Here is a 26043-nt window from a genome sequence, read left to right on the forward strand (position 1 = left end):
TCCTCAAAAAAAAAGAAAAGAAAAAAGAAAAAGTGGCTAAGATGGTAAATTTTACATTATGTATATTTAATCACAATAAAAATAAGTGACCTAGACTAGATTTTGTGTATTAGGTATGCATACATTCGTGTTAGGAGTCAATTCAGAAAAGTGTCCGGTGCCCTTTTTTGGCGCAACATTTGCCCAGGGAAAATGAACAGGGAGGGGAGCAAACTGACTGTCCAGTTCATCTTCTTGGAAAGATCTGAAGTCGACGTAACAAAACGCTAACGGGGTTCATTCCAGCGGCAGGCACGAGGCCGCCGGCTCCCCTGCCCTGGGCGGGCGTCTGTCGTCTAAATAACGCATGATTTTCATCACTTTGTGTCCGGCTTCCTTCCTCTGACCCGTGGACGCACGTGTGGGTCGTGTCAAGCTCTCTGCTCTTCTAGAAGCGGGCTGTGGGCGTCTGGGGCAGCTCTGCGCACCGGGCCAGGGTTTGGGGGACAAATTCCTCAAAGGGGGGCTGTGAAGCTCCCACCACGGGAAGGACAGTGCTGGCCTGCCCTCGGCTTTGGCTCACCCCGTTGCCAGCGTCACCGAGCTCAGCCTGTCCCCGCTGCACTCATCTCCTCCTGCCTCGGACGTGTCCTTCCAGCTCCCGGGGCCCCGTAATGGGGAGCCAGCCCCCCCCCCAAAGTGTTACGTGCTTTGCACACTGTGAAGTGGGCAAGGCCAGGTGCACTTTACATGTTGTCTTCTGTCCCTCCTTCCTTCATTCCTGACATTCGTGTGATTGTCGCACGACGAATAAATTATCAAGAGGCAGAGAGAGCGAGTGAGGGAGTCACCCGTCAACTACACGGGTCAGCTGTTTCTTATCGTCCGTGTAGACCTGAGTTTCTCCTCCTGTGTTGACACATCGGGTAGATAATTCTTTGTCGTGGTGGTGGGGGGGCTGTCCTGCGCGCTGCAGGACGTTTAGCCGCATCCCTGGCCTCCACCCGCTAGATGCCACTAGCACTCCCCCAGTGGTGACAACCGAAGCGCATCTGCAGACATCGCCCAGTGTCCCCTGGGGAGTGGACAATTGAGGGCAGGGACAATACTCGGCGCGTGGTAGGGGTTCAGGATGTTTTCCAACCGCTGGACTTGATTCCCATGCCTCCCGAGTGACCTTGGGCAGGTGACTAGCCACTCTGACCCTCGGTCTCTTCTTCGGGGAGGCGGGGGACAACGGGAGCAGCCGAGGCGCAGGAGCGGAGCGCGGCGCCAACGCCTGGCGTGGTCCCCGCGGGCTGCGGGCGTGGCCTCCGCCCACCGCCGACCCCACGCGCCCCCGCCGCTCCCCGCTCGCGATCAAACAAGGAAGCCGCAGCCGCGCCAGCGCCCCGCCGTGCCTAGCCCGGAGCGCCCGGCCGTGCGCGCGCGCGCACGCACGCACCCCCCCCACGCACGCACGCCCGCGCACGCACGTGGCTCGGCCCGCGCGCTCCCCTCCGCGGGGCGGGGCAGGCGCCTCCGCGCGGGACTCCACTTCCCAGAGTACCCCGCGGCGCCGCCGAGGAGGAAGGCCGCCGCGCGACGGCCCAGCTGCGGCGGCGCGGTCCCCGCCGCACGCCGGCACGCAGCGCGCACGCAGGCGCTGACGCAGGCGCACCCCTGGCCCCGCCCCCGGAGGCCCCGTGCGGGAGCGCGCGCGGGCGTGCGCAGGGCGGCGGCGCGGGCGCGCGGGCGCGCGGTGACCGTTGGGCTGAGGGGAGGAGGCAGCGCGGCCGCCGCCGTTGCGCAGATCCGGGCCGCGGCTGAGGGGAGGGCGCCGGGGCCAGTGACCTTCCGGAGGCGGGAGCGAGCCAGGGGGCCCGGGACGCCGAGCGCCGCCGCCGCCGCCATGAACAACTCGGGCGCCGACGAGATCGGGTGAGGACGCCCGGGCCGCGCCGCCGCTTCGGCCGGACCCGCCCAGATCCGCCGCCGGTCAAGGTCACGCCGCGGGGTCGGCGGCCGCGGGCCGGGGGGGGCCGGGGGCCCCCGCTGCTTCCTGGCCCGTGGGACCCCGCACGGGAGGCCGCGGGGGCCGGGGGGGCCCGAGTGTGCTGCTGGGGGACCCCGAGCGGGAGTCTGGGGGGTCCAGTGGTCCCGAGTGTGGTGCTGGGGGACCCCACGCGGGAGCCTGGGGGTCTGGGGCGCTCTGGGCGCCCCCACCTCAGGATTTCCCGCTGTGGGACCACGCACGCGAGCCTGGGTGGTCCCGGGGGCCCCCACTGCTTCCTGGACGAGGGGACCCCGCGCGGGAGTTTAAGGGAGTCCCGGGGGGTCCTGAGTGTGCTGCTGGGGGACCCCGAACGGGAATCTGGGGGTCTGGGGCGCTCTGGGCGCCCCCACCTCTGCATTTCCCGCTGGGGTCCCCAAACGGGAATCTGGGGGGGTTCGAGGGCCCCCCACTGCTTCCTGGCCGGGGGAACCCCGCGCGGGAGTTTAAGGGAGTCCCGGGGGGTCCTGAGTGTGGCGCTGGGGGACCCCGAACGGGAATCTGGGGGTCTGGGGCGCTCTGGGCGCCCCCACCTCTGGATTTCCCGCTGGGGGACCCCAAACCGGAATCGGGGTAGTCCGAGGGCCCTCGGCTGCCTCCTCGCCGCGGGGACCCCTAGTTGCAGCCTTGGAGGGTTCAGGGGGCCCCGCCGTCGCTGCGCCAGTTTCCCGGTGGGGGGCCCCAAACAGGAACCTGGGGGGTCCTGGGTGTCCCCGCACCCTCCCCTTCGGAGGGGGGGCCCCGAACGGCGTTCAGGGGCGTTCGGGGCGCCCCGGCTGCCTCCCGCACCCGCGTTTCTCCTCGGAGATCCCCCTAACAGGAGTGGGGGGCGGCCGGCGCGCCCCCAGCTCGCGCACGGCCCAGCGGTCGGCGCACGTGGCGGCTCGGCCCGCGGGTTTCGGTTCGGCCGCCGCCCGCCTGCTCCCGCCGGGACGCGGCGCCCTGCTTCCCGCCCCTCCCCGCCGAGCTGAGGGCGAGGCCGCCGGGGCGCCTGACTGCCGCCCGCTTCGACGGGGGGCACCGGCCCGAGCCCCGCGTGCGGGACCCGGCGGGGAGGCCGGGCCGGGGCCTGCAGAACCCGAGCCCGCCCGGGCTGCCCGCGCCTCCCCGCGCCGTGCCGGCCGCCGCGCCCGGGTCTTAGTGCGGGGCCGTCCTCGCTCGCACCTAGAGCTCGCTGCCCGGCGCGCTGTGCGAGGAACCGCGCTTCCGGCCGGCGCGGGGGGCGGGACGCCCGGGCCGCCTGCTGTGCGAGCGCCGGTGCCCCGCGCACGTGACCGCGGCTGGGCCGCCCGGCTTCCTGTGACTCGGCGGCTCCGCTGTGCTCAGGTGCGCCGCGGGCCCGGGCCCCGCGCGTGGGGCCGGGTGAGGCTCGGGTGGGGGCGCTGCGCCCGGGCTCCCCGCACCGGGGTGGCCGAGACCCCTGATTTTAACGCTCCTGTTGTCCTGACGATCGCAGTCCGCCGGAGCGGGGGCAGCGGGGTGCCGGAGCCGCGGGGTCCCTGGTGGCCCGTGGCCGATGCGGGGGCGGATGTGCTCCCTGCGCTGCGGTGGCTGTGGGATGTCAGCCCAGAGCGGCCCCCGCGCCTGCTGGGGTCTCCCTGGGGCCCCCGCGCCCGGCCCCCTGAGAGGGCTGCCCCCCGGGGCAGAGGGACACAGGCGGCGGGACATCCTGTGCCACCTGCTGCTGTTCCATTTCCGGGCGTGGAGCTGGACGGAGGTGTGTGGAGGGTCCCCTGTGGCACACACGCTTCTGTCTGCGTGGCCTGGGACCTGGGAAGGGGCCAACCTGGTGTTCTCGAGAGGGGAGCCGGGCAGCACGGGGTCACGCTGCTCAGAGCACCTCCTGGGGCCGGCAGTCCCACAGCCCTGATCCCTGCCGATGACGGCACTTGGAGGCCGCGGGGCTGTTCCTGGCGCTTTCAGGCGAGGCCTGGGCCAAGGGCAGGCGCGTGGTCCTTCGTGGTCCCGGGCTTTCTGGACTGGCTCCTGGCAGAGGCTTTGGAGGCAGACACCCCTGAGTGGAGCCCTGGGTGGGCCTGGAAGGACGGTGCCTGGGGGCCGAGGAAGAGGACTACCCTGATTAAACGCCTGTTGTGCCAAGCGCCCGGCGAGGCGAGAGCGGTTGTTTGGCTCAGAGAAGTCGGGGTTTGCGGGTCTGCTGCTTGTGCTGGTGTGGAGGCGCTCCTCTCGGGCTCTTGTGTTGCGTCGTAGAGCTGTCCTGGGGCGGGGTCTCCCCCTTGGCACTGCAGACGTTCCGAGGCTGTCACTCAGATCCACTTGATGTCAGGAGCACCCCTACTTGTGACAATCACAGGTGTCACCAGACATCACCCAGTGTTCTCTGGGACAGGACCACTCCAGTGAGCCCCCGTCTGGGAACATCTGCTCCCTTCGGCCTGGTTCCTGGTGCGTCCCTGTCGCTTGCTCTCAGTCAAGGGCGTGTCTCCTGTGGGGGGCTGGCTCGACACCTGTGGAGTTGCCTGTGACGTTGGCAGGTGCTCTGGTCGGCCTCCCTCTGGCCTTGAGCAGGTGCCGGGCCCACCACAGGCAGAAGCCCACCCAGAGGAGCGTGCTGCTGCCACCCTGGGCTGGAGGCCCTGCTGTGAGCCGGGCTCCAACCCTTCCCTGGGCAGGGCCCACTGAGGCTTCGAAGGGGCAGGGGACTTGCCCAGGGTCACCCCCGGGAGTGGACGAGCCCAAGCTAGGCATCCACGCTCCTGGTGGCCGGCTCAGGCTCGGAGGCAGTCGTGTCCACTGTCCCCGTCATGGCTCAGGTCCTCTCAAGTTGTGAGCAGGGCCCACAGGAGGTCAGTTGCGTGTCGAGGCTCTCGCTCTGTTCCCAGGGTTGTGAATGGACACGGGGTCTGTCTGGGAGGGAGGGCCAGATTGAGGTGTTGGGAGCTAGTGCCAGGCCGTGGGCACTCGGGCTCTTTCTACATATTCAGCACAGGACACAGTGCAGCCAAGTATGGGGCCTGGGGTTCTGGGGTGAGGCCCATGCCCCAAGGGCTGCCTCTGGGACTTCGTGTCTGTCGCAGTGGAAGGGCCTGGAGTGAGCTGGTTCCTGGGCCAGGGCTGCCTCCCTCCCTGCAGGGAATCGAGGACGTACTTAGAGGGACCAGGTCCCAGTGTGCCCCTGCGCCCTGACCGCAGAGGCAGGCGCTGCCAAACAGGCTCTGTCCGGGCCACTTGCTGGACAAGCATGTTTGGTCCCGGGTCCCCTGCTTCCTGCCCATGTGAGCATCGCTCGCCCTGCCGCTCACTGTCTTTCTGGGGGCCGCCTCGCCAAGGGACACTTTCCAAAGCCTGGTGGCATGCTGCCAGGGCCAGAGGAAGCCACTGAAGACTTAGTTCCTTGGCATCAGGACCATGCGGTTGCCCTAAAGCACACACAGTGAGAGCAGGGTGGTCATCCAAAGACAGGTTTCAGCTCCAGCAGCGAGAAGACGGGGACTTTTTAAATTTTCTTTTTTAAAGATTGGTACCTGAGCTAATGTCTGTTGTCAGTCTTCTTGTTTGTTCTCTTTCTTGTTCTCCCCAGAGCCCCCCAGTACCTAGTTGTATATCCTAGTTGTGGGTCCTTCTGGCTCTGCTATGTGGGACGCCGCCTCAGCATGGCCTGATGAGCGGTGCCACGTCCGTGCTAGGATCCACACCGGTGAAACCCCAGGCCACTGAAGTGGAGTACAAACCCAGCCACTTGGCCCCGGGGCCGCTCCAGACGGTGACTGTTAACCAGAGCCTGGTGCCTGTGTCGCCGCTGCAGAGCACCTTCCAGGAGGAAGTCACTGGCACCTGCTGTCGAGGTCGTGACCCTGGGAGCGAGCGTGCTGATCACAAACGGCCTCTGTTGGGTCCCCCGGTGGTGGCATTGCCTGTCTTCTCCTTCGGAATCTGACTTAGTTACCAGGGAGGGCCTGATAGAGCCAGGAGGTCCCCCTGACTTCCAACTTCGGCTGAGTCATGACTCCTACCCATCAGAGCAGGGAGGGGCTGGAGAGGGAAGCCACGCGGTTAGCTGACCCCCCCTAATCTGCACGTGCCACATGTGCACACCCGTCGACAGCCGAGCCCACACTCGGGTGCCAAGGCAGTCTGTCCGGGCCGCCCCTGGTCGGCCGGCAGTGGGACAGGGCCGCGAGGCTCCTGCTGCTGGGGTGGCGGTGGAGCCGTGTCTGGCTCGTCCTGCTGACGGCCCGTAGTCCCAGCATTGCCGGGATGCTTCATTTCTCATGCCTACTGGGGTTGGCGCTCAGGACTCTTATTATTTTTTTGAGTAAAAAGCCTAAAGCTTAGAGGTTAAGGCTTTGTGCTGGAGATGGTCTCTGCCACCATGAGTCAGTGGGGCCTCCTGGGACCCTCTGGAACCTTCCATCTGCAGAGTGGGGAGAGTATGCTATTGGGGCAGGACGAAGGGAAATGGAAGCCGTCAAGTCCCAGTCCAGCCCTGGCATGGAGCTGCAAGCTCCTCCCTCTGAGTAAACAGGTTGTGTCACAGAAGAGGGACCTCTTGCTCTGTGTCTCAGACGTCCTACGGGTGAGACTGTTGTTCCAGAAGGAACTTCGATCCTGCCAGTTCCTCAGTAGTGAGCATTTTTCATAACTTATATTTGGTATAACTTCAGACTTAAGAAATTACAAGAATCGTAATGAAAGTCTCCACGTACCCTTTCCCCAGCCAGACTCCCCAGTGGCTTACGCTTTGCCCTGTCTGTGTGCGTCCGCCCAAGCTTGTGAAGTGTTCGAGAGTGTGTGGGCCGGACCCGATCCCCTTCGTGGAGACGCTCGGTGTGCGCTGTTTTCTGAGAACAGGACTTCTGTTCCCTGAACGAGCAGAGCTCGGCGACAGGACCTCGGGGAGCGTGGGGTCGATGCCACATTCTTATCCAGTCGAGGGGCAGGTTCCAGGTTTGTCAATTGCGCGGGCGATGACATTTCTGCTCTTCTCCCCTTAATGCCTAATTTTGGAATTTAAGTGAGGGCTGCAGCCTGGACTGGTCAGACGAGTTCCTCCCTCGGCCGTGCGGAGCCTGCGCTGCTGGGGGCCGCCCGCTCGTGGCCTTTCTGTTTTGGTTGGACACGGGGCTCAGTAGAGGCTGGTGTTTCTCTGTGTCAGTTGCATCTTGTGTTTTGGGAAAGCTTGAGGTCTCTTTTTCCTGCACAAAGCTGCTTTTCCACAGCAAACCCTTGTTTGTTCCTCTGCTGAAAGACCTCCAGCTGGCCTCGCAGCCTCCAGTCCCCTGCCTCGCTGTGCCCCTACTGGGTGCCCTGTGCCGGCTGGGGACAACAGGGGGGCCGGAGTCACAGCATGCTCTGGGCCGAGCCTGGGAGGGCCCCTGGGGAGTGGGGCACGGATGCAGGAGGAGGCCTGGCCTGGTTCCGGAGGGCTGCGCGGGAGACACGATGCTGCGTTGATGAGGCCTGAGCGCGGCCTCCTGCTCCTGTCTGGTCAGTGCGCTTCCCCGACCCTCGTCCTTGCAGAGCTGCCTGCAGGCCCGGGAGGCACAGCCATGGCTCACGCTCCCGTCCAAGGCCCCTGCTCAGCCCTCCCCACCGGGACGCCTGGTGGCCTGCTTGTGTACCGTTGACACTTTGAGGACGTCAAGTGGGTCCCTGTTTGGTGGCAGGGACACTCACTCGCACACTGAATTGCTCCCTTAGGGAAAAAACAGTGTGAGACGGAGCCCTGACATTTTCCAGGGGCTGGCGCCCTGAGGCTTGAGTCGCTGTCAGAGCAGAGGCGATGGCTGTGCTGGTGGCCACACGGGGCCTGTCCTGGGGCGGAGGCCCGGGCACCCTGTCTGGTGGTCTCTTGGTTGCCCAGGGGGCAGGCGTGCAGCGGGCTGCAGGGCCGTCTGTCTTCACGCCAAGTGTGGCGTGGCCGGCTGTGATTTCGGGGACTGAGCCTGGGCCATGCACTGGCCCTCTGAAGACCCGCCAGTGAGCGCTGGGGTCCAGCTCCGAGAGGGACGGCGGTTGTGTCCTCTTTTCCTGGGAAAGCAGGCAGGACGGAGAGCTGTCCCGCTGCTGCTGGAGGCTCCCGCCCGTCTCCTTTGTCGTACCTGCCTCCACACCTTCAGGAGGCCTGAATGATGCCCAAGGGCGCGTGTGTCTCAGCCATGCTGAGAGCCACACAATGAGCACAGTCCCTGCTGGGGATGGGACAGCCACGGCACGCAGGCACATGCAGGTCCAGCTGGCCCAAGGGCGGGACACCGCGTGCGGGGGGAGATGGATGCTGCCCGGCCCACGCTTGTTCGGCCATTGGGAGAGCCTGCCCAGGGTGTGTGTGGACACGAGGCGCATAGGCTGCAGGGACGGCAGTGGGATTCCTCTTGAAAGCTCTAGTGTGTCTGCTCAAAAGGACAGCCCAGGTGGCCCTGGGTGGGGATGTGGGCCGGGGCTCCAGTGCTGAGCTCCCGGGACCTTCCCAATGACATGTGGGTCCTTACCCAGAACCACGTGGGGAATCTGAGGCTTTGTCTGGGAGCCCGGCCCCGCTGCCTTGCTGGTGACCGGTGGTCATCTGAGATCCCGCCTCTCGATCCCATGTCTGCTGGAGCAGTTAGGGATGACCCCCGCTCCGAAGCCGCCGGGGGTTGGGGCTCCTTTTCTTCCTTGGTCGTGGTCAGCGTGCACACGGCGTTACAAAGCTCTCTCCCCCCGTGGTGGGAAGTCTGGGAGTCGTTTTCACCTCTGCAGCCGATGAGGCTGAGCGCAGCCGAGGCCACCACGCGCCATTGCCGTGGCCTCGGTGTGACTCAGTACATTGGCACGAGCTCCCTCCGTGGCGTGGGTTCCACCGTGGGCCGGGTATGGGCAGCGTCTTTAAGGCAGAGCCGTGCTGACCCTCGGTGTTTTCTCCTTGGATCACAGGAAGCTCTTCGTGGGCGGCCTGGACTGGAGCACCACCCAAGGTAGGTGTGGGTGGCCGGCGCCCTTGCTCTTGCACTCGTGTGAACCTGTCTCTGGCTAGTACCTTGGGTTTCCTCTAGTTCTTGACTTCTGGGTGGGGGGCGTTTGATTGGGAGTTGGCTGGGGGCAGAGAGGAGCTGATCATTGGCTCTGAGACTTCATTTTGTCCTGGTGCCTCACGTCAGAGCTAGGGGAGAGCTGGGGGGCAGGTCCGCAGTCCCGGCCCAGGTGGCTCTGGAGGCAGGAGGGCTGTTGCCAGGCGGTCGCCGCGCTCAGACTCAGTAGAGGAAGCTTGTAATCAAGTGGCATTCGAAGTCGTCACTTTGCCTTCCCTTCAGCTTCCTGTCCTGGGCGCCTGCTGCCGCTGCTGGGGGCAGCCGCAGCCTTTCCAACTCGTGGGAAGATGTGGTGCAGCTGTGTGGTGTGGGGCCCTCCTTCTCCGCGCCTCCCCTCTTCTGTACCCTCTTCCACCTCCCCCTAAATTCATTGATTAGCCAGTTTAAAAGTTGGTAGTTCCACACTTTCCAGGTCAGCCTGATGAACCAGGAGTGCATGGGTGTGCATGTTTGTGCACGCCGGCTGGAACACCCTGCTCAACACTCTGGTGCGTGTGTTTGTGTTTCGTCCCGATCTCTGAGCAGAGACGCTGCGCAGCTACTTTTCTCAGTATGGAGAGGTTGTGGACTGTGTGATCATGAAAGACAAGACGACCAACCAGTCTCGAGGCTTCGGGTTTGTCAAATTTAAAGACCCAAACTGTGTGGGGACAGTGCTGGCCAGCAGACCACACACCCTGGACGGCCGCAATGTGAGTGTCCTTCCTTTGGCGGAGCTCTCCCTGTGTCTTGGCACTTGTCCCTCCTTCAGCTTCCCTCTGCCACTGAGCTTTGTTGGAAGTTTATGTGGCAATATGTTTCCCCTGAGGTTGAGTGAAAAGGATTAAGGCTTTGCACTTAGACTGGCTGTCGGAATGGGAGACGGATTTGGGGTGAACTGACCCGGGGAGTGGGGCCTGGTTTGCTGGGCTACTGGCTGCTGTCAGTCGCACTTTGTTTTCTAGAGAAAATAGCCTCATATTCACAACTGGCTCTTTTGAAACTTCCTACAGATTGACCCAAAGCCATGTACACCTCGGGGGATGCAGCCGGAGAGGACACGGCCGAAAGAAGGCTGGGTAAGGGGCCAGGGCAGGGCGACCTCTGTGTGTCTGCAGCCACGGGGTAAAGGAAACACGTGCCTTTGATTTGGTGTTTTTCCTCATTAAGAGTGACAGTGACAGAAGGGCTTCCAGTTTGACATTTGAGCAGCTGAGAATTTCTCACATTTATCCAATGCTGTAAGTTTTTTATCTGATAGCCAAGAAAACTCCTATTAATCTATCTTAAAATAAGTGGCAGCTCACACCGTTTGTCATCAAGAGCCTTCTGTTTTGTCCTGGCTGACTCCGCCGGCCTGCCCGGGGGGCCAGGAGCAGCCTCGCTGAGTGTCAGAGCGCCTGCTCGTCCTCAGCTTCGAGGCTTCCACCTGCCCGGCTCTGCCAGCTGCTCCGAGAGCCTGGCTGCTGGTTGCTCGAACAACTGAGTTCAAAATGCCCCGATGTGGGGCCGGCCCGGTGCTGCAGTTAAGCGTGCACGTTCCGCTTCTTGGCGGCCCGGGGTTCACCGGTTCAGATCCCGGGTGCTGACATGGCACTGCTTGGTAAGCCATGCTGTGGTAGGCATCCCACATATAAAGTAGAGGAAGACGGGCATGGATGTTAGCTCAGGGCCAGTCTTCCTCAGCAAAAAGAGGAGGATTGGCAGCAGATATTAGCTCAGGGCTAATCTTCATCAAAAAAACAGCCAATGTGGTGACTCCTCGGGGTTCTCTGTGAGCCGTGCGTGGCCCCTGCTGCTTAGCCGGCTGGGGCAGACCTGTCCTCTGTCACCCCCAACCCTCGTCCCCACCAGTGGCTCTCAGAGAAAACCGTCACCCAGGAGGCTACCATCCATCCTTGAAAGGCCTGGACGGAGCTGGGCTGGATGCTGCTTGGAGTCTGAGCGTGGCCCCACCGCCCCCCAGCACTTGTCCGGGTAGCAGGAGTCTGCACGGGAGCCTGGGAACCTGTATTGCTGGCAGGATCCCGGCTGCTCGTAGATGGGGCCTCAGAGCCTTGAAACAGTCCTTGTTTTTCCAACTTTGTCTTGGGAAACTTAGCAGAAACAGAAAAATTGAGAGAAGAGTACGATGAACATGTGAAATCCCCCTCCTGGTTCACAGTTGTTCACGTTTTCCCACAGCTGCCTGTGTTGCATCCATCTTGGTCCGCGTCCACCGCTCCTGAGCTCTGGAGCGCCTCCTGACAGCAGCTCCGCGAGCTGTGGCGGCCGCCCGGCCCGTGTGCACAGGCGCGGCAGGGTGCGGGGCCGGCTCACGGGCGCCTGCCTCGGCCGCCTTCCAGGCTGGCATCCGGGCAGGGCTCAGGTTCCCTTTGGTTGTCAGGGTCCTTGTCTCTGAGCAGCTTTATTCAGACAGAACAGGCGTATAGGAAACCCTGCACATGTTGACCCATGTCAACCCCGGGTGCCCCGTGAAACCCTCGCTCACTCCCAAAGAGTGAGTCTCTGAATCTGACGTCGTTGGGACGTCACAACCCATGAGCTCCTGGGAGAGAGAAATGGGTCTTAGGGATGGGGAAGGGGTGTGGGGAAGCTGTGCTGCAGGGGCAGGAGCCACGGTCCCCTCCACCTCTGCCCCAGGTGACGAGCTGGGGGCGCGCGTTTCCCCAGGTGTGAGGTCGTCCACAGGGAGAGGGACCAGGTCAGGGCAGGTGGCAGGCGACAGGCGGGTCTTCACTTACTAAAGCTTCCCGTAGTTGTCTCTTGTCACCAGCTTAGAAGCTAGCTCCTAAAACCAGCGTCATCTTTGTCAGTTTTGATCGTTGGGGCCACTTTGTTTTTTCTTTCTTACCCTCCTAAAATCCTCAGTTTCACATTGAAGAGCTTTTAAGTCGTGTGGCTGTCGTAATTCAGAATAATTGAACACAGGACCCACAGCGCGCTCTGCCAGCGTGGCTCCCTGTCTCCTCGGTCTCGTAGGAGAGCGGCAGAGGGTTCCTGTGGCCGCTGTCTGGGGTTCTCTTTGGACTTGCGGGACTTTTGGAGCGTTTGGCCTGGCTTTTAGCTGCCTCTTACAGACACTCCGTCGCACATGACCGTGGGGAGCGCTTGGAGGGGTCCCCTCGTGAACTAACCATGTTTTCCTTCTTGAAACAGCAGAAAGGCCCCAGGAGCGATAACAGTAAATCCAATAAGATATTTGTCGGTGGAATCCCTCACAATTGTGGTGAGACAGAGCTCAGGGAGTACTTCAAGAAGTTCGGAGTGGTGAGTGCTTCCCGCACTGGCAGCCCAGCCGCTCGGGGCGGGAGTGGCCGAGCCATGTGTCCATGGGAGGTGAAGCCTGGCAGGTGTCCTCTATTCCCCTGAGCCCCGCCCCAAAAGGAAACAAACCAAACCCTCTCCTGTCCCTTGATGGCCGTTTCCCATGTGGGAGAGCATTTACGGCTTTTCCAGGCATATATGCACTTGCCAGGCCGGCCTCCTGGAAGGCCCCTCGGGGTGGTTGTGACCATCACGCTGTAAAGCTCTAGACAGTGCTGGGGAGAAGCGGGGTTCGGTCTGGCCGTGGGAGCCACCTGCTGTCCCTCGATTGCAGGAGGGGGTGTCCTAGGCCAGGTCCGCCTGGACCTCAGGCTAATTAAGCCCACCCCCAGGACCGAGACAAGGTGCCCACTGGTGGTGGCTGGGCTTGCAGCAAGGTGGGCATGGCCAGGTGGGGTTACAGAGCGGAAGACCGTTCCTAGATCCGGGTTCCAGCGGTGCGCGCCCCGCCTCTGGGAGGGAGCTGGCCCGGGCCACACCACTGCTCTCCCCAGCACCTCGCTCCGTCCCCTCCCCCTCAGTGACGCAGACTTCTCCTCAGGCTGGTTTTGTTCCCTGGAAGAGGGTAAATCCTTTAGAATCTTCCGGGGGTCGTACAGGGAACTCGGTTGTAGTGGGGCCACAGAGGAGAAGATGGGGGCAGGGCGCAGGCGTGGAGGGCCGTGCCGGTTACCTGAAGCAAAGGCATGGGTGCCCCAGGTGCCCGCGGGGTCCCACCCTGCTCTTGCTGCAGCGTGTTTGTGCAGTGGTACCTGAGTGGGCCGGGGGTCGGGCCTGTGGTGAGGGGCGCTCGGGGCCAGGGTCCCGGGAGAAAGGAGTGCCAGTGTGGGGGGTGACGGGCACGAGGGCCGAGCTGAGTGCCGGGGCAGCAGGTTGGCGGGGATGCTGACGCACTAGGTTCTGGAGTGCGCGGCTAGGCCCCAGGGCTCTGGGCCATCCCATCCGGCGTCTGAGCCTCGCTTCCCTTATCAGTGAACGGAGGGGCACCCTGTGGCTGTCTGGCTCTCATCTCCTGCAGGAGCGCGTGGCATGGCCCTGGTGTCCACACGCCTGCCCTGTGAGCGTCGGGGGCGGAGGGCGCGTGGGCTTCCGTGTGGCCTGAATCTCAGGCCTCCCAGCCCAGCAGGCCAGCCATGCCTCGGGACGGCCTGGACCCCACAGATGCTGCCCAGCGCTCGCTCGGCTCAGGGTGGCTGCAGCCGGAGACGCCATGGCCCCCGGATCCTCGAACGCCCGTCTCTCTTCCAGGTCACGGAAGTGGTCATGATCTACGACGCAGAGAAGCAGAGGCCTCGAGGTAAAAGAGATGGAGTTTGTCCTTGACCTTCCCCCTCAGATGGCAAACTATTTCACAATTAGGTGGTGGTTGTAGCGAGCATTGCCTCAGAAAAGGACGATTCGAGACAAACCATTAAAACGTAGCTCTCCTGTGCAGCTCCCCCTGCCCGGCTGTGCTTCCCAAGGTCAGGTGTCACCGGCTGTTTTTTTTGGCTTGTTCTTTTGAAGTTTTTACAACTTGACACGAATTTCAACACGGTTTCTGTTTTCCAACGGGTGCTGCAAGATGGGTGGTCTTTTAAATGGTGAGCTTGCTCACTTACGACCGTCCCCGCCTGAGGCCGCGCCAGCGTAGTCAGTCCCCCGCAGTCGTCAGGCTAGGCCTGCCCCAGCCCGGTCCGAACTCAGGCTTCCCTGTGTCCGTCCTGTTCCCTGTCGGTGGGCAGGCGGCAGCGGATGAGGAGCTGCCTCAGCGCGTCCCCGCCAGGCTCCCCGAGCTGCCCACGCGTGCACGTCCAAATTGGTTTTCGGGCTGGCACTGCGGCATGCAGTTTCTGTGCCCTTTTTTGTGTGGCTGCTGCTGTTTGTCACTACCCTTTTTTCTTTTTGGCTCATCAGCCGCTTTTGGACCACCCGTGGGAGCTGATCTGCCAGCCTGGGCCCCACGAGGCCTCTGCCCGCATCGGGGCCCCTGCGCCGAGCTGGCGCCGCCCGCAGCATGCGCCCGCCATGCTGGAGAATAGTTTGCCATTTGAACGCCACCCTCCTCCATGATTAAGTGACGTATACTCTCACTTCATGTCGATTAAGCTGTTAAGTCTTAGTCTTAATCTTAATTTAGACATACACGCTTAGTGACGTACTTAAGTGTTTCATAGTCAAGTACAGTAACGTTAAGTAAGTTGTTCTCCTTTCTCTGTGAATTGTTTGTGATTAACGATCTCTCTAGATTTCTCCTCTCCAGGTGCTAAATTAGATCACACAGGTACAGGCCAGTCCCGCGGTCAGAGGAGGGAGCGGGCTTTGCTCCAGTGGGGTGTAAACGAAGTTTCAGTGTGTTTCTCTTCCACTTCCTCAGTGGTGATGTCGCCTCTTGACAGACAGACGCGTCCCTAGACGCCCGGCCCCGGGGCTCCTCCCCACGACTCACCGCCTCTTGCGCTCTCACGGACCACGCCAGCCCTGTGGTTTCAGACACGTGCACTTTGAGAAAACGTTCACTTTTTCACATGCCGTTCATCACCCATGTTGTGTCCACCATTTGCCTCCGATCTTGTGAAGCCACAGGCACAGGAATCCCAAGGCTGCTCTTAGGTTCCCCGGCTCGGCCCCCGAGGCCCACCCCACTGCCTGCCGTCCTTGCCCGGGCCAGCCAGCAGGCCGGGTGGGCGGGAGGGCTGGTGGGAGAGCGCCTCGGGCTGGGCCCTTGGGCTTGCCTTCCCGCGTGGCTCACCGTCCTCGGCAGCGGGCTCCGAGAGTCCCCACGAGTCCCTGGGAGTGCCAGGCAAGCTGGGAGGGGAGCGATGCCAAGAGCAGCATTGGTCTGCGGGGTCCCAGGGAGCCACGCCTGCCTTCTCACCTCCCTGACTCTTGCTGCGGCTCCACCCCTCCCCCCTCTCGGTCGGGCTGAGGCCCTGCCCTTGCCCCCAGCCCCCGCAGCTGGGCGCTGCCTCTGCTCCCCTCCCATGTCCCCGCTGCGCGCTGCTCTCCTCGTGTGTGTGTTGCTGGTGTACTTCTGCGGCCGCCGTCCTGCTCCCTCTCACGCCACGTGCAGATTCCATGTGCGTGCAGAGGGAGCACGGCCAACGGCCCCTGAGTCCCCAGTGGTCCTTCCTGCTCCTCTGTCACCCCGAGTTCTGAGCTGCCTTCTCCTGTTTCCGTCCCCTCCTGCCGCGGGTTTGCCAGGCATCTTCCCCCACGGTCCCAACGACTGCAGCCTGGCGCCCCTCTTCATCAGCTTGAGAGGCCCCCACCCCCAGCTCCGTGCATCTGCCATGTGACGCTCTGTCGCCCTGCGCCCTCCACGCCCGTCTTCAGCCCGTTCTCGGCCCTCGGCCCTTTCCGTCCTCGCCCCTTCTTTCCTCTTGGCCCTCCCCCTCGCCCATCTTTTGTTCTTCGGGGTCTTCTGGCAGCTGGCTGCCCGCGTGTCCCTTTGTGCTCAGAGCAGACGGGCCCCAGGGAGGCAGTAGACTGAGGACCAGACATGCCACGTTAGCTGGGCAGTCGCGCTCACCCAGACCAACCAAACTTCGTTTATACTGCCACTTTCTTGTGTTTGGGAAATGCTAAATTTTTTTCCCCTTTAAATTTCTCTCTAATGACATGGTGCCTCTTGCTCTTGCTGCTGACAGCAGAGTTTGACCTGCTGGAACCCGTTGTGGCCTGTATCTTTGTGTATTTATTTACTTAGCTACATGCAGATAGACACCTGTAGACATACGTACGTTGCCTGGCCGGGACTCCTTGGGCTTACCCAACGGCGTTGGGCAAGCTTAGCGAGGCACTAACTGGGGTAGAGACGCGCTTCCGTGGAACGCGCTAGAGCGATAGGCGGCTCCTGTCAGCACTAGCTGCAGAGCGAACTGCTCGCCGAGGGGGAGAACCCTGGGTTTCAGAGAAGCGGAAGCGCACGCACGCACCCCCCACTGCGGCGGCCCTGCTTGCGGGCCCGCTGCCGCGTTGTACTTGCCAGGTCGGCGCTCGGGCCCTCCGGGCCACGCCCTGGGTGCTCCCGCGCCCCCTGGCCCGCCCAGGCGGCTTGCACGGACCCGCTGGGCCCGCAGCCTCGCACACCCGGCTTTGCTGAGACCCTCGGTCGATCCCTCGGCCCGTCCCTGATACTGTGCATCATCCTGTTTTGTGTCACAACACCCTGCTACCTTGATTCACTCTTCGTCGTTGGCTAGGTTTTGGATTTATTACTTTCGAGGACGAACAATCAGTGGACCAGGCTGTCAACATGCATTTTCACGACATCATGGGCAAAAAAGTGTGTAGTTGTAGTTTTATTTTACCTTAAGACCAAACCAAGTCTTAGGCAACCTAGGCATTTCACTGGAAATGGAAGTTCCTTAACAGGAGGGGCTGGGTGCGTCGTCCTGGGCGCCTCTGCTGGTCGGGGTCGGACCCGCGTCTGCAGAGCTGGGGTCGTCCTTCCCGAGGGACCCTGCACGCAGCTCGGCCTCTCGCCAGCTTGCCTCCTGGAGCCCCTTGCTTGGCTCGCCGGGGACAGGCGGGTGGGGTGGCTGAGGGCTGAGGGACATGTCCTGGGGGGGTCTGGTGGGCTGCCTCCAGTGACATCCCGGGTTGCCTCAGGCTTGGTTTCTGTGACCACTCCTTCAGATGTCTGTCTGTATCCGATTGTCTCACGCCGCCCCGCCATGCGATGGGCGGCGAACCTCTGAGAACAGGTTCCCTGTAAAACTGAGAAACGTAAACATCCTGAAGGATTGGTTTCTTAAATTGGGTCACTTACTGTGAACTCCGGTACCAACCACATGCTCTCGATAGTATTTAACTCCATGCAGTCAAGTGACCTCTGGTTGTTTCATCTTCATACTGTGTTGCTCTCGGAGGTAAACTGTCAGGAAGTGGCCCCAGCTCCCCATTTGCCCGGTCCCCGGGGCCTTTCTGAGAAGGCTCTAGAGTGCAGAGCCGTCGGGACCTCCTGAGTCAGCAAAGCTTGGGCTCTGCGTCCTTGCAGGATTCCTGTCTCGGCCCTTCTCGAACCCGCTCAGCACACCCTGGCACAGGCCACGGCTTTTCCTCGTTCCGGGTCAACACGCCCAGCCCTTCTGAGGACACAATGGCCGTTTTTGTCAATTAAGATATTGTGGAGGGCATCTGGCACCAGCAGTCCTGCCCCCGCCCGCCGCCCCCGTCCCGTCCCACAGCCCTGCTCCCTGCAGCTTCCTAAGTGCAGTCGCGAGCGTGGCTGTTGTAGACTGGTGGCCCAGGCCCTGCTGAGGCTGCATTGATTCCACTTGAACCTGACTGAGCAGGAGACACGAATCTCCTCCGACATGCAGTCACGCTTTTAGTTTAAGATTAGCCTGCAGATTTCAAGGAACACAAGTTCAAAGGAGTCTGCGTTCAATGTTTTAAGGTCCTGTGACATTGAAACTTGGAGGAAGCAAGGTTCTGCTCCAGGGGCAGGAGGCCGTGCTGAGCGCACAGGGCTGCCCGTCTCCAGGCGGCCGCCCCTGGGCTCGTAGGACACAGCCGTGCCAGTCTGCTCTGCACGAAGCAGAGCGGACACTGAGGTGGCCTCTCGGGTGGGGCTCGACTGCCCAAGTAAGACGCCCACGGGCCGGTCCAGCCCTCAGCCCCCAGCCCCCAGCCCCCAGCCCCCACCCCCCACCCAGGCTCGCCTCTCCATCGCCGACCTCTGCTGGTGGCCGGACATGGCGTCCTGCAGTCTCGCAGAGCAGGGGGCTCAGCCCACTTGTGATTAAACCCAGAGCGCAGGGACTGCTCTGTGTTCCGATAGGAAGAGGGTAAAAGAATTTTTTTTAAATGACAAGGGCTGCTCTCTGCTTTTCAGGAATCAAAACAACCAGTCTAGTTCGCTGAGTCAAACATTCTCCTCATATAAAATTTGTAAGCAGGAACCAAATTCCCTTAAGGAAAGTGTGGGAAGACTCATTAATTTGTGCTCTTTGAAACAGGTCCCTTGGTCCTGCTGTCGCATTGCCTTGGGCTAAGGGGGATTTTGTTCCCATCTTGGAGCGTCCTTGGGGCATCACGGAGATGGGGGTCTCTGTCCCGCTTCCAGTTTGTTCTCTAACAGGAAGGGGTTTAAGGGAGAACTAAGACTGAGACCCCAAGGATGACTCCGAGTGGGGCCATTGTCTCTCTGTCCTCATTACAATGTATCATAAAAACAAGAAGAACTGAGGCTGCTCCGATGCGGAGGCAGCCCTGCCTGGAATCGGGGGTTTTTGTTGTCAGTCTGCCCATATTTTGAAGGCTGCGTGAGGGAGGAGCTAGAGGGCGGCCCCAGCGCTCGGCATCCGCAGGTGGTGGCCGCCGTCCCAGCCCCCAGCGCTGCGGCCCCGACCCCAGGCCAGGAGGGGGGTCCTGGGCTGCGACCGAACACAGTATGAAGATTGCTTACTGATTCAAATGTCCATTTTATTGCATGTTTGTTTACTTTTTTGTTAGATGTAATGTAAGATTCTCTTTATCACATCCATTCCCTCTGACATTATTTTGAGTTAATTGAGATTCCTTAAGCGTTAGCCTGGGGAAGGTAAGTCTTTATCTTCCATTAGACATTTTAAGAAAGCCTAAGCGAGCACCGTGTTTCTCAGGTATGCGCTGAGGGCGCGGGGCGGGCGGGCTGCTCCCGGCCGAGCTCCCGCCACGCGGGGCCGGAGGGCCGACCGAGGGCTGGGGTTGCCAGAGCCTGCGCTCTGTCCCGGGGTTACGGGGCTGGCGAAGGAGGGCGCTGCTGCTCTAACTGACCGAAGACCCTCGTGATGCACCCAGCGCGCCAAGGGTCCTCGCCCTCCGTTCCTGCTCGGCAGCGCACAGGGCTTCCTGTGCCTCACGCTTGCATCTGTTGTACCTGAGAAACATTTTTTAAACAAAAAAATTAAAAATTTTTAAGAAAAAAAGCTACTGGCCTAAATAAGGTTTATAGTTAAGTATTTAGTTTTAAGTCGTAATAAGATGCTAAGTGTAGTTGTAAGTTACTTGAGGGTGTGTCTGAAGGGAAGGGGTCTGGGATCCTCAGCGTCTCCCTAAACCCAAGCTCTGTTTGTCTAGGTGGAAGTTAAACGGGCCGAGCCTCGGGACAGCAAAAGCCAAGCACCAGGGCAGCCAGGTGCCAGCCAGTGGGGCAGCCGCGTCGTGCCCAACGCCGCCAATGGCTGGGCAGGCCAGCCCCCGCCCACGTGGCAGCAAGGATACGGCCCTCAAGGTAAGGCTCGCGTGTCCTGGTCACACAGGCCTGGGCTGGGGTGGCTACTTCCTGCCGCCACCTGCACCCCTTCCTCTGGACTTCGCTCAGAGGCGGCTGTGCTCACGGGGCAGTGGCGTGGTCTGTGCGGGATGCAGGAGGCAGACTCGGCTCCCTGCCCGGCCAGCCCGGAAGTCTCCTGCCCAGCAGGTTGGCGAGGGGCCTGCTGACGCACGGAGACGCATGCTCAGTCCAGGAGCCGGGCCTCGGGCCACGCCCCACCCGGGCACTCAGAGCACCCGAACTTTCCAGTGAGCCCCCACTGTCCACCCGCCCAACTGTCGCTGTCAGTTTGTGGACAAGGAGGAGGGCCACAAGGCCCTCTCGGTCACGAGGTCCCCAGGTTCCGTGTCACTTGGTCCGTCTTGAGAGTTCCGTGCTTGGGCCGCAGCCGAGTTCCCCTGTCTGCAGGGAGGGCAACTGAGGCTCCCTGGGGCCGGAGAAGGGCACTCGGGTGGCCACGTGGTCCCTTTGCTGCCCCCGTGGCCTGGGGCTGTGCCAGGACGGTGCCTCTAGGGAAAGGGCAAGAGGACCTGGTGGGTTTTGGAGCCCGTCACCGTCGCCTACTGAATGGTGCCTCAGCCGCCATGCCCGCCCCGACGGCGCGCGTGGCAACCAGCCCACGGTGCGGGTGGAGTCAGCATGTGTGACCCGGCCACCTCGGAGGCTCGGAGCAGATGCTTTTGGGACGAGTGGGGTTACCGCCCAGCCGGAAGGAGCTGCAGAGTCCTGCCCCTCGGGCCCTTTGGGCTGTCCCTGTTCCCGGGCTGCGGGCTACCCCAGCCGGGCTGTCAGATCCTGTGTGTGGGGTCAGCAGACAGGTTAAGGACACTTTGCTGGGAGGGTTGGGGTGCGCAGGGGCCCCAGGAGAGGATCCAAGAGGCTCCAACCCCTTTAGAAACCGAAGAAGGGACAGCATCCAGGGAGGGGCAGGAGACTAGGCAGGCCTGTCTGCACCCAGGGGCACCTGGTGTCCCCCCAGCGCCACCTGAGCCTGCAGAGCCATCTCCACACAGCTCGAGCCTTTTGCCCTGGTCTCCACAGTTGTCCTTTTAAAGATGAATGTTTTATCGCAAAATCCAACACGGCTGCAGGAAGCCCGTTAGTAAGAACAGACACCCTCGTATCCACCAGTGGGGGAATAGCTAGCGTGTGACCCGTGGCCTGGGCCTGCCGTCCAGCCTCCCAGCCGCCGTCCCCCACGTGCCTGAGTCCCTGATCTGCGGGTGCTCCCCCGAGCCCAGCCCTGCCGGCGGGCTCTGCCGGAGAGCCCGGGCGCCGGAGCGAGGGCTTCTCTCGGGAGCCTTCCCTGTGGAGGCGGGACATGGGGCCAGCCCTCGTCCCACACCTGGCCTTCTGAGCAGCCCTGGGGGCTGCCCCGTGCTCTTGAGACGCTGCAGGGGCACCTCTGGCATCCCCCTTAGGGCTGGGCTGTCCTCCCTGTGCCCGCAGTGTGGCGGCACACAGCTTCTGTACGCGGGGCTCGGCCAGCGTGGTGGGCGGCTGTGGGGCGGGAGGCCAGGGCAGGCCCCAGTGTTTGCCGTTGAGCTGACATGGCACCCCCTCTGTTTCCCCATTTAGGGATGTGGGTGCCAGCAGGACAGGCCATCGGTAAGTCGTCGTATGTGGAAATCGGGGAGAGGAGAAAACCGGAGGGGTGCTGGGGCTGGGTGCTCTGTCTCCCCCTCACCCTGCATTCTCTGTTCCAGGTGGCTACGGACCACCCCCTGCGGGACGAGGAGCCCCCCCACCACCCCCGCCATTCACCTCGTACATCGTGTCCACTCCCCCCGGAGGGTTCCCCCCTCCTCAGGGCTTCCCACAGGGCTATGGCGCCCCCCCGCAGTTCAGTAAGTTCTGAGCCGGGGGGAAGGCTGGGGCCAGTGCACACGCACGGCTGTGGGCTTGGGCCCCCCCTTTGTCAAATGGGAGTGCACCGTGCAGGGGACGGGCCCTGTGGGCTGTGACAGCGACGACCTCGTTCTTCCTCACGCTCACCCCTCCCGGGCGGGGCACCCAGGCTGATCTCTGTCGTTCAGAATCAAGGGGCTGAGGGTGCAGACAGCTGGGGGTCAGTGCCACGGTCCTCTCCGCTCTGCCCCGTGACGCAAGCTCGGGGCGTCCCCCCGACACCTCAGTGTGAAGGGCGGGCCGCACACTGGCCACGTGGGTCTGGAATAGTGAAGCAGTGCCTTGCCTGGCCTGCTGTGGCTGCCAGGTGGCCACTGCAGTGTGTCATTCAACCAGCATAAAATGTCCCACGATCTTTTTTCCTCCTAAGTCCTCGGGATCCGGATGTGAGTTGCCCTCGGGCCACACCACAGTGTGGGCCGGTCACATTTGTGGGCTCAGGCCACATGATGACTGTGTGGCCCTTTACAGGAAAGTGTGCCCACTCCGGCCTAGACCACCTTGGGTTTTATTTTTAACAAGACGAGAGGTAGGGAGAAAGGGCCTCTGCCCCCGCGGACGGCGTGGGCGCGACCGCACCTGCCCTCTGGCGGCTCACTGTGATTTTTGTCTTCCCAGAGCGCACGGTTGTGCTGGGGTTTCGGTTGGGTTCTGTCCTTGTGATGGTGCAGTGACTCCGTCCGTGAGTCGCTCATTCCGGCCACCGGCGGTTGGCTCTCTTCCCAAGCTGGTCCCTTCCTCGGCGGGGCCACACTGGCGAGCCCGTCTGTCCCTCTCTCCCGTTCATTTGCAGGCTTTGGCTACGGGCCTCCACCTCCACCACCGGATCAGTTTGCCCCTCCGGGGGTCCCCCCTCCGCCTGCCACGCCAGGGGCAGCCCCCCTGGCCTTCCCGCCGCCTCCATCTCAGGCCGCCCCAGACATGAGCAAAGCGCCCACGGCCCAGCCTGACTTCCCCTACGGTCAGTACGGTGAGTGGCCGCCCTCGGGCCCTGCGCCTGGCCTGTCATGTCCTGCCTCCCTCCCTCTTAGAGGCCCCTGCCGTAGGGGATGCTGGGGAGCATTTACGTGACCCAGGGCCAGGCAACACACACAGCAGGCATGGGCATTGGGGTGTTGCCAGCGTGTGTGGTAGGAACACCTCGGTTACACAGCAGGTGGCCCCAGGCCTGTGGGTTTGGGGACCTGAGGCTGGTGCCAGCGGCTATGGCCATTGTCATCTTGGTTTCCCAAGTGATCTCCGAGCGAGGGGCGGGTTCGCGGCTCTGGCCTGGGACAGGCGCTGGCTCGGGCACTGGCAGGGTGCTTCCCCCAAGGGGCCGCTCGAGCAGCAGCTGTTCCCAGGCCTGCGGCCTGAGGAGGGTGGTGCGGCGGGGGTCCTGGGGACGCCTCCACCCAGCTCAGCGGGGGGCTTCCTGTCTGAGGGTTTCAGCCCCGAGTTTGCCGCCTGAGGCTTGCTGTTCCCGCTGCGTTGCTTGAACGGGGTTTCGCCCCAGACCATGGTGTCTGTAGGGTGCAGCCGTGCTTGGCTTCCGATGCCCCCGGCGCCCCACAGTGCACACTCTTGCTCCCTGGGGCCACCGTCTCTGTGCAGGTTCTCGCCCCCGCCCGGAGCAGCGTGGCGTGTGCGAGTGTGTCCCGTCCCGGCCACTCCTGCGCCGAGGCTGCCCTGGGGCTCACCTGGGCTCATCTCACCAGGCCCAGGTGCCTGTTCTCCAGGCCCGTCAGGCCACAGGGCCCCACTTTGCTTACGCTCTTGTGGTCAGGCTGAGCCGTGGCAGGGCCTGGCCTAGGCAGGTGGCCCCTCATTCACTGTCCCTACTCTGCTGGCACCCGGGTGGTGGACGTCACCGCCTCTGCCATCCCAGGCGGGGGTGGACCTGGTAGGTGAGGATCCCAGCCGGCCGTGGGCTCTGCTTCTACGAGGCAGCATGCCTCGCTCCACCCCCGCTCGCCACAGGGAGGCCAGGGTCCTGGGACCGGTCTTTGTCCAGAGTGTGTAGTCTGGGTGGACGAGGAGCCAGGAGGTGACCGCCCCCTTTCCCGAGGCACCTTTCATGCCCTCTGGGCCAGCAGCGCAGGCTCTGGGCCCTGGGTCGAGGAGGAAGCTGCCCGGCCCAGCTGATGCAAGTCCTTCAGACCAGCGCTTGGCATGTTGTCCCAGCCCCACCCCGAGCTGGTCAGCGTCACGGAAGCCGCCGGGTTGGGTCACTTCTGCAGGGAGGGCAGTGGCCATCTAGGGATATTCTAGAGGGAGGCACAGGGCTGGTCTGACATGGTCTTGAGTCCTGAAAGCTGTGCCGGAGTCCCCGCTGCGTTCTGTTCCAGAACCTACTTCCTAGAAGCCCCTGATCCGCCAGGGCCGGCCACATCCTCTGTTACTCCAGGCTCAAAGGCCTCAGCCGCTCAGCCCTGCAGCCCAGGCACCCAGCCCCGAGGCTTTGGGAACGGGGAGGCGGGCTGAGGACATGCCGGACAGATGGGGCTCCGAGAGGGCTCAGAGCTGCCGCTGGTTCTGTGCGGAGACAGCTGTCCAGGCTCTTGCCGAGGGTGCAGGGTGGGCTCTCGAGATGAGCAGCCCCAGAGCCTCACCCCAGGCTGGCCGCGGCCCCAGAGCGCCACACGGGAGCTGTCCCCACAGTCACTGTCACGCCCCGGCTCACGGACTCTTCCCTCAGCAGGTTACGGGCAGGACCTGGCCGGCTTCGGACAGGGCTTCTCAGACCCCAGCCAGCAGCCCCCGTCCTATGGGGGCCCCTCGGTGCCGGGCTCGGGGGGCCCCCCTGCCGGCGGAAGTGGCTTTGGACGCGGTCAGAACCACAACGTGCAAGGATTCCACCCCTACCGACGCTAGCCGGCCGGCCGGCCTCGAGGACGCGGGACGCTGAGACCCGGCATTCGGAACTTGTGAACTCGTGACAATCACAAACTTGGCGGAAAAATAGCGACTCAACCTGGGGGGCGGGGGGCGGGGAGAGAGGCTTTTGGAGGCGCTGTGGGTGTCTGGACTGAAGTTTTTAAATATATTTCTTTCTCTAACCCATCAGCACAATAAAAGAAACGTCACTGGTTCAACAACAGGGTTTAAAAAAATGTCTTCAGCTTTAATTCAAAACTTCAGGTTTCTTTTTCTTTCTTTTTTTGAAATTATTTTCCTGAGCCTTTTGTTTTACCGTATATTGTAAACTTTTATGTTAAAGAAAAAAAATATACATTTACAAATTGTGAGATTTTTAAGAGAAATTTTCTACGATGTATACTGGCTTATTTTTTAATTTAAAACAGGGTTTCCGTCGGCACTGGTGGAAGTGGGGGCCGTTTTTAGTCCCCCACTCCTGGCTTTGAGGGTTGGGACTCGTGGGTCCAGAAACTCTGGGAGCTTAAAGAAGAATCTACTGAGTGTGTTTTGTTTTCTGTTTATTCCTTGCTTTTGTCGACTGACCTGCCTGGCAGTGTCTGCAGGTGCGCTGTCCGCCCCGCGTCCACCCCGGGCATCGAGGACGAGGAGAGGCCTTGTCAGCCCATCTTGCGCGCACGTGGCTTCAGGGCGTCCCCACTGGCCAGTCTGACCCTGGTTTGAATAAAGAGAAGTGCGTTTGGATTAGAAACCCATGTGGTGTCCGTGTCTTCCCTCCCTGCTCGCTCACAGCCGTGCTCCCGCCTGCCTGGGGAGGCCCTGTGCGCCCATGGGCGCCCCAGGGGGCTCGGCATCCGTGCGGGGCCTGCCTCAGCGGCTCTAGGGCTCCGGGGTTCAGTAGCCATCTGCGGACACTGAGGAAGAGGCATCTAGACAGATCTAGGGGGCACTGGCCAGGAGTCCCCCGCCCCTTGGGCAGGCCGCTCACTTTTCTGTGAACTGGGCTGTTGACATGGGTGGTGTGGGTGTCGGGACAGCCAGGCCAGGGTGGGTAAGATGCAGTGTGGCGGCTGGAGCTCCTGGAGCTGGACACCTGGCGGCACTTGGGCCCAGCTGGTCACAGCTGCTCGAGAGGCAGGCCCGGGCTGGGAGTGGATCCGCTTGCCCCAACCCTTGGGCTAAAGTCCAAGCAAGGGTGGATCCCAGAGAAGACAGGGAGTGGAGGGCAGGAGGGGATGAGTTCTGATCCCACGGCAGCCACCCCCTCCTGCTGGACACAAGTGGGCCTGGCCAGCAAAGCCCGTTGGCAGGGCCCTTCCACCCATAGGTGTTCTGGTCTCATACCCCGTGGTTTCTGTCCGTTTTCTTGACTCCCCCCAACCCCAGATGCCAGGGGCTTTGACACGCAGTGAGCCCCTGTTTGCAGCCCTGAGAAGGGAGGGAGTCGGAGCCAGTCTGCACGCAGGACTTCCTTGGCACGGGTCGGGGACGGGCTCCCAATCCCCACGAGGCTGGGCCCAGGGAAACAGCTGTGACAAAATGGGTGAATCCTCGCTCGTTCCAGTGTGTGTGGGTCTCCTGTGGCTGCTGTTACAAGTCACCAGAACTTGGTGGCTTAGAACAACACAGACTTATTGTCTCAGTCCTGGGGTCAGGAGTCCAACAGGGTCCCACGGGGCTAAATTCCA

The 26043-nt window shown here is 62.3% G+C and overlaps 1 protein-coding gene across 20 annotated transcripts; it reads left to right on the forward strand.

Annotated features, from left to right (window-relative positions):
* Positions 1-1680: 1680 nt before the first annotated feature.
* On the forward strand, positions 1681-25106 carry DAZAP1 (DAZ associated protein 1). Of its 20 annotated transcripts, none has more exons than XM_070622294.1 (12): positions 1681-1899; positions 8888-8928; positions 9568-9734; positions 10035-10100; positions 12181-12291; positions 13597-13645; positions 16533-16615; positions 19396-19549; positions 21170-21199; positions 21298-21438; positions 22293-22460; positions 24180-25106. In XM_070622294.1, exons 1-12 carry the CDS (start codon positions 1871-1873, stop codon positions 24350-24352), a joined length of 1212 nt encoding a protein of 403 aa, XP_070478395.1. In that variant the 5' UTR covers positions 1681-1870; the 3' UTR covers positions 24353-25106. The 20 variants fall into 20 exon arrangements, with proteins under 20 accessions (XP_070478395.1, XP_070478410.1, XP_070478390.1 ...); XM_070622309.1 differs by having other exon boundaries at positions 1686-1899; positions 22293-22469; positions 24177-25106; XM_070622289.1 differs by having other exon boundaries at positions 1687-1899; positions 22293-22469.
* The last annotated feature ends 937 nt before the right edge of the window (positions 25107-26043 follow it).

Source organism: Equus przewalskii, chromosome 6, assembly GCF_037783145.1.
Source record: "Equus przewalskii isolate Varuska chromosome 6, EquPr2, whole genome shotgun sequence".
NCBI classification, from domain to species: Eukaryota; Metazoa; Chordata; class Mammalia; order Perissodactyla; family Equidae; genus Equus; species Equus przewalskii.